Source organism: Dunckerocampus dactyliophorus, chromosome 1 (genome assembly GCF_027744805.1).
Source record: "Dunckerocampus dactyliophorus isolate RoL2022-P2 chromosome 1, RoL_Ddac_1.1, whole genome shotgun sequence".
Taxonomy (NCBI): Eukaryota; Metazoa; Chordata; class Actinopteri; order Syngnathiformes; family Syngnathidae; genus Dunckerocampus; species Dunckerocampus dactyliophorus.
This window is the reverse complement of record NC_072819.1, coordinates 40,991,599-41,006,173: the sequence shown is the minus strand read 5'-3', so window position 1 is coordinate 41,006,173 and position 14,575 is coordinate 40,991,599. Positions and strand designations below refer to the sequence as shown.

At 41.6% G+C, this 14,575-nt stretch overlaps 1 protein-coding gene across 2 annotated transcripts in view; it reads left to right on the top strand.

Moving 5' to 3' along the window:
* LOC129182909 (metabotropic glutamate receptor 4-like) overlaps nt 1–10,085 on the top strand; it is a 191,520-nt gene extending 181,435 nt beyond the window's left edge. For both annotated transcript variants that reach the window (XM_054779575.1, XM_054779566.1), the window contains 2 exons: nt 3,509–3,755; nt 6,827–10,085. In XM_054779575.1, the coding sequence (XP_054635550.1) occupies nt 3,509–3,755; nt 6,827–6,876 (297 nt within the window). In that variant the 3' untranslated portion in view covers nt 6,877–10,085. The remainder of the gene's footprint in view (nt 1–3,508; nt 3,756–6,826) is intronic.
* The last annotated feature ends 4,490 nt before the right edge of the window (nt 10,086–14,575 follow it).

The following is a 14,575-nucleotide window of genomic DNA, read 5'->3' as shown; positions in this document are numbered from 1 at the left end:
GGTACCGAGCCGCACAGAAAGAAAAAATAATTATCCTTTTTTTTATGTTTTATTTTGAAAAGTGGCCGGATTCTCTCTGTTACATCCGTCTCACTTGACGCATGTCCATTGTGCGTGTGCTAACTTTATCTCATGTCACAGATAGACTACTACTGTATTTTTATCATTTTTCTTTCACCTCATATTTGCTGTCAAATGCTGATACTATGGGGGAATGCATAAAGGTAAGTTTTGATGACTTATTGAGTGCTAATGTGCACATTTGTCTCAAGTTAATTCATGCTAGCACACTGCCTTTTACCACACACGTTAAACAGCGATGTAATAATCTCTCTGGAAAAACTCGAGGCTTGAACTGGTGGATGGTGGGTCCCCATTCATATTGTGCTTTTAATTTGATGTTATTCATGTCTTAGATTTAAACAATACATAAGAAATAAGATAATTTCATAACGATAACTGAGGTTCCGCTGGATTGGTATATATTGAAGTGGACAGACAATATCAGATTTTACGTTTATTCAAATGTGAATTTCAAAGATAGCTTTGGTACGACCAGCTGAAAAATTGACCAGTCAGTTACCTGAATCCAGTCTGTGGATACGTAACAATAATAGGAAGCAATTCTGTCTTGAAGAAGGATAATTGCTCAGCTTCAGTCCGTGAGATTGTCAGGGAAAATTGATGTTGAATGACTGCATGAAGTGGACAAGAGTTTGGACTCCCCTCACTGTGACTTGGGTCTGCACTATGCTGTGACTTCACCCCAGGCAATGTATAATCTTCTCATGAGAAGAAAACACTGCCATTCCAACACCGAGGAATGTTGATGGAACACAATGACTCATCACTCCCAGTTTGTATCGACATCTTACCTGGCAGACATACTCACTCACATTTTTTGTCAGTGAATATTTCACACACACACACACACACACACACACACACACACACACACACTTACCGTCAGCAGCATTGGCTGCACTGATGCTGCTCTACTGCCAAACTCAATATTAGAAATTGCTTAGTATAATGCAGGGCACTGAAACCACAATATTAAACATTCTGTTGAACGAATACCTCAGAGACAGTATTAATAAATCTGAGTATACAGTATCTTTATATTGGGGTACTTTTTAATAAAGCTGTTTAGCTATTTTATTTACCGTTCAGCCGACTGTTGGTTGGTGAGTGTTTATCACAGTCAGGCTATGACAAGATGGATTACTCTATGCCCTAAACACAATGGCCTCCCTGTTTGACAGCCATGTGAGTATGATAGCATACATTTACTGTAGCTTCAGCTCAAATACCACTATGATTGGTAATCGTTTGTCAGTATGATATCACAGGATACATTTTGCACAGGCAACATATGTCATAACCCTGTGTTGTAGCATATCATTTATAGCTGTTGACATGCTAGACGTACAGCTGTGCGAGCTAATCCCGTGCCAAACGACTCAAAAATGTAATGTCACACATAACCTCTGGCCAATCTCTATTCTATTTCTACCACCACTGTGCATCCTGTTTATTTGCAAAAGTCATGTCAAACATTTTACAAGAGCGAAATAAAGCTACAGGCTATGAGGAGTGACACCGTCTTTGGTATTACAGTACTAAGCGATGTTAGCTTGAAATGTATTGACTGAATGTGCATCAATACAGGTAATTCAGATTGTAAGATGTGATAGATGTGGTTTATCAATAAAATATACAAATTACCTACAGCATTTTTTAAACCCTGTGCGGACTTGCAGATTAGAGATGGACTGAGACTAGGGGTGGAACGATTCATTTTAATAATGATTTGATTTCTATCATGATTCATGGTTGCCGATACGATTCAAAGACGATATTGGTTCATTTAGGACGATATGATCCAAAACGATTCAGTAACTCAGCCACCAATTCAACCAGTCTGACTGTGAAATAAATACCTGAATACTGGACAGTGCTGGAGAACTTTCCTAGATTCCTGATGTTTTTTGTAATGGTATCAGGTATAAATTAATTATGGCTATAAACAAACAAGTACACAACAATTCACGGCAAATGCATTCACATTTTATTTGAATAAAGTGCAACCGACACTTCAGGTTGAATCAACAATGGTAGAATTAACAGGTTGAATTAAATCAAGTCTGTGATCAATTCTATCTGATACAACATGACTTTAATTTGATACCTCATTCACTTCTCCAAGTATTAAGGAAGTTGGAGCAAATTTCATAGTGGGAAATAGTACCTTTGGTAACATTGAGTCAGGACAAAAGCTGTGATCGACCCACAGACCTTGGCAAGTACAAGCGTACTACAAAATATATAATAACTTAGGCTGTGACATTTGTTTTAAAAGTCAACAGATTATCCATTTACGTTTTTTGATCATCAAAAAGTCCAGGGAAGAAATAGACATTTCATGTAGGACTAACTACACACGCCACACTACAAATTGCATGTACACAGTAATTCCGGGGCAAAATTAATGCATTTCACACCATCAGATTTGAACGAAATTTCATCTGCAGATAGATATTAAAATGAATTTATATCCTATATACCTTTTATTTTGTCCTGAAGCGCCGATCCATGAGTTTGAAAGGCTCAAAGTCGGACTTATATTTCGATGTGACTCGATGTGATCCAACACTATATAAATCTAAAGTACGGAAACATCCAGTATAAAGCGTGGCAATGACATCACAGGCAGACTGAATGGAGTGTAGGGCGTCTAAAGTCACTCTTTACAGGACAAAAACTCACGAACTTGTGCTCTTTGTAGAAGATGTGTCGGCTCCATTCAACCACACTGTAACCCTTGGTAACCACAACAGTAGCCTTTACGTGACGTCATCCTTGCGCTCCACTCAACAGGAATGAATAATCAACTTGCGCCAAGTCGAACTGTTACACGAGTTTAACATCTTTATCATTAAAAGTGCTAAAAACACACACATCCATATAAAGCCTGCCAATGCTTTATTTCCTAGTATCGATTCTATCGATTGATTACCTTTTAAACAATGTTAGATCGATATATGTCGTTCGGAATGGAAACTTTGCTCGATGCAGTTGGATCATAGGGATATAAATCGATGTATCGAGGAATCGTTACACCCCTAACTGGAACCATCGGAAATTTAAAAAAAAAATCACTTTTAGGGAATTGGAAGATGTTTTTCTTTGCTCCATTTTTGTCGCCTGAAGCTATGTATTGGCCTCCCAGCTGTGAGCTGCAGCTGTCACTGGCCTCAGCGAGCAAACAGTGCTCATGCTGTGGTCTAAACCCTCAAGGCAAAAAGACATAAAAAGCCCACACCGACCCCATCAGGCCCCCCTCTATTTGTTGTACTATATATCCTAAAACAGCCTAAAACCCCCAAAATGATTAATGATTGTTTATTTCTGGAGCCGTGATCAAACACCTGAATGAAGGGAAACAAAGTGTATGCCTGCCATCATATGCCTCAACAAATACTGTTCTTTCTCCTCCTTCATGCAGATGTACATCCAGACCACAACATTGACAATCTCTGTGAGCCTGAGCGCATCTGTCTCTTTGGGAATGCTTTACATGCCCAAGGTCTACGTGGTTCTCTTTCATCCGGAGCAGAACGTACCGAAGCGCAAGCGCAGCCTGAAGGCTGTGGTCACTGCTGCCACCATGTCCAGCAAGTTCAACCCAAAAGGTGGTTTGCGGCCCAATGGGGAGGCCAAGTCAGAACTCTGTGAAAGTCTGGAAACACAAGGTTGGTCTCACTAACCCAGATGAAATAAAAGAGTTATGGCATTATTGTGGAACATTGAAATCCAATGCTGTTTGGTGCAAGCACTTGATGCCTATTTCTGGGGTTTGGGAAAAAAGAAATAAGCAGTAAGCACAAAGCAGGTCGTTAAGAAATATTCTGTAGTTAAATAATGACTGAAATGGGCTGATTATAAGATGATCTACGCAAATATTGTACACTACACAAGGTCACCCCTATTTATATTGTTTTAAAGAACCTTTTCACAGAAAATATTTTGGCATAGTAAAACTGGAGCGACTATCGCGTCCTACCAGTTGTGTCGCTTGCGGGTGTGGGGGATCCAGGTTATAACGCACTCCAAAAGAAACAATATCCAGACAGTAGATTACATTTGGGGTGTGATCCCGCTTATTGCACAAAATAAATGAATTCATTTGTTGTCTAGAGTGGCAGTGTGTGGCGGCAGGTTGAATCGTGAATGTGGAGGTATGGTGCGGCAGCTCGCATGAGCTCTAATAATGTTAAAAACCATATTTAGAAGGTTGTAGACAGGTGTTCTATGCTCAAACTACGAAAATATTCCATTTATAAAGAAGGAGTCATACTGCATGAAAATTAAGTTATCACGGTTGTGTCTGTAAACAATTAACCGTGATAAATGAGGGATTACTGTATAGCACAAAATAAACCCCAAATTCTAATTCCTTCTGAAAAATGGTGCACATTTTTTGGACTTTCTTTGTCCAAAAAATCTAGATATTGTTCCAAACTATGGACATGTTCCAAACTATTTCCGACGGCCAGCTTTGGATAGCAATTGCCGATTGTCATGTTACTTGGGCGGAATTTTACTGCTTTTTAGACTTTTATGGCATGACAACATTAGGATAAGAATATGAATGTTTTCACAGTCATAACAGGATTTACTGTATACTCACATATTTTGTCACTTTTTCGCGGGTTCACTCTGTCACGGTTTTTCACAAATATATTAATTAATAAATCATGCTGTTTTGTGGCAGAATATGGCATGTTATTATTTTTTTTAAATATGCATATTTAAGCAACATTTACATATTTTTGCTTAAATTAAGCATTTTCAAGGGCACAAATGGCTAAATGAAGTAAAATACAAATATAAGGCATTCAGAAGACGCATTCAAAGACGCTGGGATGATATGTAGTACTCTACACTGGTCATTAGGTGTCAGTAATGCTACTGTAATGTTCAGTGAGAACACAAGCACCACTTGGTCTTCAGACTCAGACTTAAGCAGATGTTACTCAGGTGTTCTTAAGATGATACGTATTTGGACAATACTCATGTTGTTCTATCTACCGTCCACGGCCAAAAGATAAGACATTCTCCCTGTGTGACACTGTCTGATGTACAATATTTAGATGGAGGCAGACAGAATTGTTAAACGACATTATGGGTCAAAGAGCCTAAACAAACAAATGAAGATGAAAACATAACCTCCTTTGTAAAAAAAATAGCAGGCAGTAACTCTTCTCTCACCTGGTTAATCCTGAAATACCGTGTTTCATCCATTGTATACAAAAAGGTTCCACTCGCAACAACTCCACATATTGAATTTACCGATCAGTGGGAGTGACAGTGAGCTCACACTTGTCTGATTCTGAAAGGGATGAAAGAAATGAGTAGTGTTGCAAAAGAGGATTTTTTTCTTCAATCACCAAGATAAAGTGTATGAATAGGCAGTCTCCTTGTGGGGGAAGGATTAAATGAAGCAACCGTGCATGATTACTCCAAGTCCTGATTTTATACGCTGACAAACTCAACTGTATTAAATGATATGTATTGCAACTAAAAAGCCTCGCACCCACACTTACATTGCTGCCTTTTTGCAACCTCAGAATGCAATTGTTCCAGCTCTTCTCACAAAGCAGTGTGCATATGCTGAACTGGGAAGCTAACAGCTGCTCTTTATGTCTGTGTCAGACTGTGTGGAGGGAGGGGAGACTTGTGAGGGACTTTAGACTCTCAGGTAACCCGGAGGACTTTTGTCACTTGTTACCACTTTTCTGCTGACGTTCACCAGCACGACTGCGCACAGCTAAAGGCACACAAATGATGACGTCACCCTTGATCAGTATTGGTGCACGCTGATTCCAAATGCCCATCCAGCACAGTAAAAGCTCGCTGATGTGTGAACATGACACCAGTCTATTTGAATGCCAGAGGCAAGCGAGAGCCGTGTGTCTTTTGCAATTGTGTTTTCCCTTTGGTAAAAAGAGGAATTTGTAGCAACGGGTCGACAGAAAGAGTGAACTGTAAAAAACAGATGGGTCTGCCGGCTCCAATTCTTTCAGGACCATCTATTTTTTATATCGTCCTTCACAGCACATAAATATTGAAATAAGTTTCATTTATCAATGTTCCCCTTGAAAAAGACGTTTTGGATGAAAGGACGACAAATACACTGTAAGCGTTACATTGCCTCCAATGTGGCACACCTGGCCCAAAGCTGGAGCTCAACTGTTTTCTGATTGGATGCATCCTGTCTCACGTATTCAGTCAGCTGCATGGGCTGGGTGGTACTGTGATTACTGTACCGCCACCAAGCATGCTCCCTGGGGACAGTTTGACTTTGGCACACTTTGGACTTTTGTCATCGTCTTACGTGTTGTTGCTCACTGGGCACATGTGATTGCATGAAACATTAAAAGCACGTCAAGGAGAGGAGTCCTCCTCTCAAGCATTGATGGAGACACTTATAGTGTCAAGTGGGATCACATGCACTCGTATCAGCAGTTAATGCACTTAATTTAATACACTGGATCATGCGCATTTTGCATATCGCATTGTAAAAGCATTGCTGTATGCTGTGAAACCCAAATGAAAGCGCAGTTTAATCATAGCTCAAATACCTATTTATATGTGGTGCAATGTTGGGGATGAGGAAAGATCTTTCCTGTGCATTTTAATTGGCTGCACCTGCACTCATCGGATGAAGTCTCAACAGCCACATACTGTATGCACTCAGAGATGTCTGTTTCACGCCAATTTGTGTCTGACATTTTTAACTGTTTTCTTCTTCTCGTTGCAGCGTTGGCCTCCAAGCAGACGTATATAAGCTACAGCAACCATGCCATTTAAGGAGTTGAGCGTGGGGCTGCCTAAGGAGAAATTGCCTGATTCTGGGGATAACAGTGAAGGGGAGATTCTGGATGAGCTGCTGCAGCAGTGAGCAAGGACAGGATTGGAAGGATGTCATATTCTTTTTAAATAATAAAAGGCCACATTTATCAGAAATGAGTAGAATGCAAGAGATAAAAAGCCGACTGGACCATTAATTTCCCCCTTCCATACCTGAAATGTTGGGCTGTGATGTTTTCAAATGCAGGTTGGGTGAAGCACGTGAAGCTAACAGTATATTTTACTTATGAAGTGTATAGCCTCTCCCGGGCTGAGCCATTTGACATTTCGACATTTTCGGGGGCGGGGGGCGGGTATGTCTGATTTTGCAAGTGAAACAAAAAATATCATTGTTAGTCAAGTTGTGAGTTGCAGTATTCTTCAAACTGTACATGCCTTACAAGAGTCCATCGAGTATTGCAACATGAATTATCCATACCTGGATACCTGGATGTGACATATGTTTTTCTTTTCTTTTATGTTTTTTATTTTCTTTTTTTATCTTCCATATTTATGTCTATGACACCATCATTTTTGGCAAAAACTAGTGTACAGTCCCAGAGCATGCTTGTGGGAGCACCACTTGTACTGTGCTGTGTTGTCAATGGAATGCGACGTTTGTCATGGTTGTCATTTTCAGTGAGGACCATGAGCAACCCTCTGATATGTACTGTAAACACAACAAGGCAACCAGCTGAAACCTAGCTGGTATGTTTACAAAAAACAGAGGAATTGGAGTCTTACTTAAACATCCAGATTTTAATGACCCTTATTTATCACTGGACTATGTTTTCACTTATAGTTACAATTGTTTTTGTAGTTCTTAAAAGGAAAACTACGTTTTTTTCCCCATGTGAGACAAGAACACGTCTTTCCCTTTTCTATGTGTTCTCGATAGCCGCCTCATGCTAGCAGTTTCTCACTAAGCCTTGGTCACAACCCACCCTGTGCGTGTTTTTAGTCCGTGCGTTTTTTGGGGAGGCCACGGCCGCCATGTTTTTCTGACAACATGGGGAGGGAGTGACAAGAGCAGGGAGGGAGCACGTCACTCGCACAGTTGCGCAAGGTGTAAGCATGTGGCCCGCACGCCACGCCCGGTCGTGAGCAGTTGCGTGCATCCTACGTTGTGCACGGGGTAAGTGAGTTGTACGTGCTTACAATGTGCTCGCAATGTATGATTTCCGTACGTACGGTGTCCTTACTCACTCGCATGTTGGAAGTGCGTGCAAGTGAGATGAAGGTGAGTTTTTCCCGACCTTCCGAGGTTGCCCAGAAGTCTCTGCTGCTGCCGCCTGAAGGTGCCGCCCATTCCACTGCAGAGACTGCAGGTTCTGATGCTGCAAGAGTAGCTTGAAGTGGCAGCGCACCTCCAGCAGAAACATCTGACTCTTCTTTGCTCCGACCCCAGTGTCCTCGGCATTAATCTAAGAACTTATTGCTGATTCTTATCTATCCAGGAGGCTGCTACCGATGCAGCTGCATCTCTCGCTTGTCAAACCGGATATCCGGTCGCATCGATTTAACGTTCACAACCCAACAATATAGTTGTGATATCAAGCACTATGTGCTCCATGTATCACAATCAATACTATCGCCAGTTGTCTGTCTGGTCCAGCTGGCCTGGGGCGTTTTTTCCAGTTGATTTTGAGGAGGGGGAAAAATTTCTTCCACTGAAGAGTTAGTTAACGCTAGCAATTCTTCGTTGGTTGTGATGCAGTCTCTTGGAGCAGTGTCCTCCTCGCCAGATACTTGAAGCCTTTCCATTGCTGGTAACAGCAGAAACGCTCACTTTCTGTCAGCTCCACATTTATACCACCAAGTCATACTGGTCATGACTTTCTCGACCCCCATCTCACCCTCTCTTCTGGCCCGCTCAGTTTCTAAACGCTGTAGCTCATCCAAAGTATATTGACGCTCAAAAAGATAAGGTTCTAGATCCTCATTTGCCCCAAAGTATTCGCCGGCTGCCCTCACGAAGTCTTCCACAGCAAACACTTAATGCGCTCTGCATGCTGTTGTTGACGGAAGTAGCGTTAGTTGCTATGTGGTCTGGGAAATCAATGTGCCCAGGGAAGAAGTTTTGGTAATGTTTAAAATGACCAAAATACTGTAAGTTATACTCTAAGTATTAAATGTTAAAGTTGGAAGATTTGGAGGGTTTTTTTTTTTTTATAGGCGGAATAGATGAAACCCAATTACAGCCGTTCTTAGTGGAAAACTTGCCAGCACGAGGCGGCTAACTAGAACGCACAGAAAAGCGTGTTTTCCTGTCTCACATAGGGATTGTGGATAATGGGCAAAATTCCAGTGAAGTGAAGTGAGGTTTTCCTTTAAAGAACAGTATTAAGTAATTCCAGACATAACTGCAGTAGCAAAAATTCACTGAGGCTACTCTGCACCCTTTGGATAAAAAAAAAACATTTACATTTAAAAGTGAGCATTTTGCAGCTGGATAAATAAGGGCCATCACTTTCATTTTGTGCTTTAACTATTTTATGTCCATGGACCATTCATGGTGTTGAACACGTTGCATAAAGTCAGAGTGTATTCCGTTCAAACACTAGGAAAAGCTCAGTGTACAAAATCTTAAATGTGTAAACTCCATTTCTGTCTTGAGTCTCTAAGGTTTTCCTTTGGTATTCCTCGTAAAAAAGAGCAACTCTGGAATTTGTCACAATAAATCTTATCCTCAGCGATGCAGAATATGTATGTTGCATGTCAAAAAATGTAAGTCATGTGAACAATTTGATATTCAGGTGTGATGTTCAGGAGGGAAACTACAGCAGAGAATTATAAATAACCAGTTGTTTTGGTTTAATCAAGAAATTCTCGCAGATCTCAGCTTGAACAAGGTTCAAAGTTGTATTTTGTTATTTGGACAAAGTATTGTTTGTGGGAAATGTGTTTGTGAATATGAATATACTTAACTGCTTTTTTTTGTCACAATCTCGCTTTTATTTTTTCTAAAACACTGTTACAAAAATAGAATATGTAAGTGCTGATTGAAAATAAGTGGTAAGTAAATGTATGTTATTCAACCGGTTTGATCCTGTTTGCTTTATGTACGAAATTATTTAAAAAAGAAACAAAAATAAATACAGTGCCTGGATATTTATGAATTATCTATAGAAAAGAATACAGATGTGTAGAGCATGTTCATTTTTATACAAGTTCTTTCTAATAAAAAGACACTTTTTCCAATTAAGTGTTGCTTCGTCATCCCATGGTGGCTAGGCCTGTCCTAGCTGGAAGTGAGAAAAGTTTTAAAAAAGAAAAAGAGTTTACTTTTTTTTGTACATCAAGAGCTAAGACTTTTTTATGTTCTCCCAATGATGAGCAAAAGAATGAACATAAAGGAACAAAAGACCTCAACTTTGAGGCCTGGCCTGGGGTCAGGATTCGATGGAGAGTGCCTGGAGGCCAGGCCTGCATTCATGCAGTTCGGCCGGGCAAAACCCAAAGAGCCAACGTGGATGGCAGCCGAAGGCGGGGACCTTTGCAGTCAGATTCCCTGCACGGTTTACTGTACTCATGCTTCACATCTGTTTACGACCAATGTACTCATTGGCACGCCATTGGCACGCAAAGTGTAAACTAGGCTTTACTCCCTTCCTTCCTTCTTCTCCATTCTGTTTGAAACACTTTAAATTTAGAATAAATAAACTGGAGAAGCTAACTAGTTAGCTCAGTAGCTTGCTATGCTAGGGCAACAGTCTCTGATGCCCCTACAGTGATGTAAATGTGGTGTAAACAAAGAATTACAGTGTAAAAGTGACTACAGGGGTGTTATTTCATGTCTACAGGACTCTAATAATGTAAAAAAACGCATTTAGAAAGTCAAACAGTTTTTCTATTCTCTAACTACAAAAATATTTAGTTTATTCATACTGACAGTCGCATAAATTCACTTCTTGTTGAGTCTGGAACCAATTAACTGTGATAAACGAGGAACGACTGTACTTGTTTCCCCCTTGTTTATCGTTTCAGCCTTTCCTCTAGACGGCAACGTCATTCTCGGTACCCTGAAACTATATATCTTTTCAATGGCTTCCAGAGTGGGAAAATCTGAAACTGCCACCTTATTGTTGCCATGTGGACAAGCAAAACACTACTTTTTAAGAATAACGGCGTCACTGTCACTTGACCAGAAGTGACCAGTTGTGTACAGCTGCCAAAAAGCCAACATAACATTCTCGTATTCTGACTGGCATGACTCCCAGTCGACATTCTCCTGATATTTTTTGTATTATACTTCAAAATGACTCTCAAACGTAACTCCACTTCGTCGTCAGTCCAGACATGCCAAACAAGCGGAAGATGACAGGTCTGATGAACATGCATTCTTTCTTCTTCTATAGTTTTGGTGTGTCATGTGGGTTTGTCTGGGTGTCTGTTTGCAGCGCCCCTTGTATGTGTGCCATATGTATTGCATGGTTTTCAGCCAGGGATTTGTTCTCATGTGGATGTGATTATTTACTGATCTGACACTGTGTGGATGCAACTTTTTTTGGTGTGTTTCTCTGGTGCTGCTGCTGCCCTTGCAAGTCAAACCTGGATGAGTGGAAGAAGATGGATGGGTGGATACAGTAGATTGATGGATTCCCTCCCAGCTGAATCAGCATTTGTCGAGAAAAAGGCAGAGGATGTAAAACTAAAAAGTTGACAGCAGCGTCTCACGGTCTCTTTTAAACTCTGACTTCTTGCTTTTGTAAGTTACACTAAAACCCGTCAGCTTTGAGCTGATAATGGATCAATACAGTGACCTCAATGTGCGGCCTTGAACGAAGTGAGAAACTATCCCAATAAAAGCTGACAGAAATATGAGGCCGTCTAAATGAAAGAAAAGGAATAGTGATCATCTTTGTAGATTTATGGCAGGGTTAAAATCGCCCCCTTGTGTAATTGCTGAAAAACTAAACTGCTCAAAAAATAAAGGGAGCACATAATCATCACCAAGTCAATCACCGGTCTGGGATATCAACCTGTCCAGTTAGGAAGCAATACTGTGAATCAATTTCACCTGATGTTGTGCACATGCATCAGACAACAGGTGTAAATGAGAGGCATTTAGCAAGACAACCGCTAAAAAGGAATGGTTCACAGACCATTTCCCTGTCTCCATTCTTTCTGGCTGATTGTTCTCACAGCCCAACACCATGCAGCCCGATTGGCAATTGCTAGGGAAGACCTAGACTGGCAGATTGGCACTGGCGCCCTGTGCTTTTCACGGATGAGAGCAGGTTCACCGTTACTCCTTTTCCACTGTGGCTGCTTCAGAGCTGGTTCAGAGAAGGTGCTCAAAGCTTATGTTTTCCATTATTAAGGTGCCACAGGGGTGCCGCAGGAGGTCTCTGTTTTTGGTTCACACCTGGTTTCAAAAGGTTGCTGGGCTGAGTGGGAAACTATTTGATAATGGAGAGTGGGAAGCGTTAGTTCAAGTAAATATTTGTGTTGCTTCTGAAACCTTTGAGTTCGTTTATTTGTAGAAGAGATCAGTTGGATATGCTTTTCTGTATTTTACATTTTTTGGTGAGGAAATTGTCTGGAAAATGTCACCTCTGCTCATCAAGCAGGAAGCAGGAAGCAGGAAGTGTCCCGAAACTCCCTGACTAAGGAGATCAAGGTAGCTAAGACGAGCTACATCAGTTTGGAGAGGGCCGCAGGACATCACCAACTACAGGAGACCATCCCCCCACCCTGTGAAAAACCCCCGACTAGTGGACGACCTTAATACATTATACAATTGGTTTGAAAGAAACTCTTTCACGCCCTTCACCCACTTACCTGCAACCATGACCTCCTCCAAACCCCCTCCCTTACCTCTGACCCCCTACCTGCACTGAAGAGCTGTGAAGAGGATATGCGTCAGCTCTTTCAGAGACAAAAGATCAAACCAGCTCCAGTATCTTGGATGTGTCCCCCTCAAGCCTGCTGGATGATGCAGTCAAAATGGGACTTCACTACATCCTGCATCATCTCGACTCCCCAGGGACCTATGCAAGGATCCTATTGGTGGACTTCAGCTTGACGTTCAACACCATTATCCCTGAGATCCTCCACCAGAAGATCTCACAGCTCACTGTGCCAGCCTCCACCTGTCAGTGGATCACCAGCTTCCTGACTGACAGGAGTCAGCAGGTGAGGGTGGGGAGCGTCACATCCAGCACCCGGACCACCAGCACCGGCGCCCCCAAGGGTGTGTTCTCTCTCCACCATTATTCTCCCTCTATACTAATGACTGCACCTCAGGGGACCCTTCGGTGGAACTCCTGAAGTTTGCAGACAACACGACAGTAACCTGTCTCAGCAAGGAGACAGCATACAGATGGGAGGTGGACCAGCTGGTCCTCTGGCGTGGTCAGAACCATCGAGAGCTGAACCCACCCAAGACTGTGGAGATGACAGTGGACTTCAGGAGAACCCCCAACCTTCCCCTCTACCCCACAGTCCTCAACAGCACAGTGTCTAATGTGGACACCTTCAGGTTTCTGGGAAGTGGTCTTCCCACATAGACTCTGTACGTAAAAAGCCCCAGCAGAGGTTGTACTTCCTACAAAAAAATCAGAAAGTTTCCTCCATATGTGACCTGTATCGGTCCAGGGCCAGGAAGGGGGCAGGGAACATCACTGCATACCCCTCATACACCGGACACAAACTGTTCAAACTCCTCCTCCTCAGTTAGGCGCTACAGAGCACTGCACGCCAAAATAACCTAAATAACCAGGCGCAGAGACAGTTTCTTCCCCTAGGCCGCCACTCTTATGAACATTCGAACACGTCAGTGTTGACCCCAAAACAAAACACTTGAATGTAAATCCAGTTTGTTTTTTGTTTTAAATGTAAATACTGTTTTTCTTTTTTTACAAATGCAGATAATGTCCAATTATCTGCATCCCATTTATCATCCAATTACCATCCAATTAATCAAACACCCACTTATTTGAACTGCATTATATTGTTATCGCTTTTGCACATCTTAAGCTTACTTTTTAATTACTTATTTACAGTATGTATTAAGTGTTTGCGTATATGCACAGTCAGAGCTAATTTAACCATAGTGGCGGTGCCTTCTTTGGTGGTCATGTTGTGAGGTACGTAGCAAGATGATATGTCCTGCACTGGACAGGCACAGCCATAGCTATTTGTAGTTTCACTCTTCTACCACGAGGTTTTGTGTCTGCACATGGTAAGAGTTGTGCATAAATGTATGTCCAATCAGATTTCAGCTTCTATGGGTTGCCATATTAATCTAATCTGACCAGGGTCTTCAGAATCAGAAATGCTGGCCCCTGTCAAATACACACTATTAGAAATGGGGCTTTTTTTTTTTTAGTTAATCAGCCTTTAGAGTTCCCTCTCAGGGCCAGCTAGCAGGCCCACAGTGACATCAGCACTTTTCCGTCCTCTGGTTGATCAGAGCAAATCTGTTCAACAAGCCAAGTTACACCCACAATGGCTGACTGAGGAGGAGGACTTGACATCTCTGGTGAGATTTTACTCAAAGGTTTTTATATTTTTGTCATGTTATACGATAAATATTGATTGTGAACTGCTCCAGGTGATGTTGCAGTGTAGCTGTTTGGAGTTCTATGAACAGAGCCGTTCTGTTTACGCTTGTTACATTTGGTTGAGTGCCAACTTTGTAGCTCAAAGTTACAAG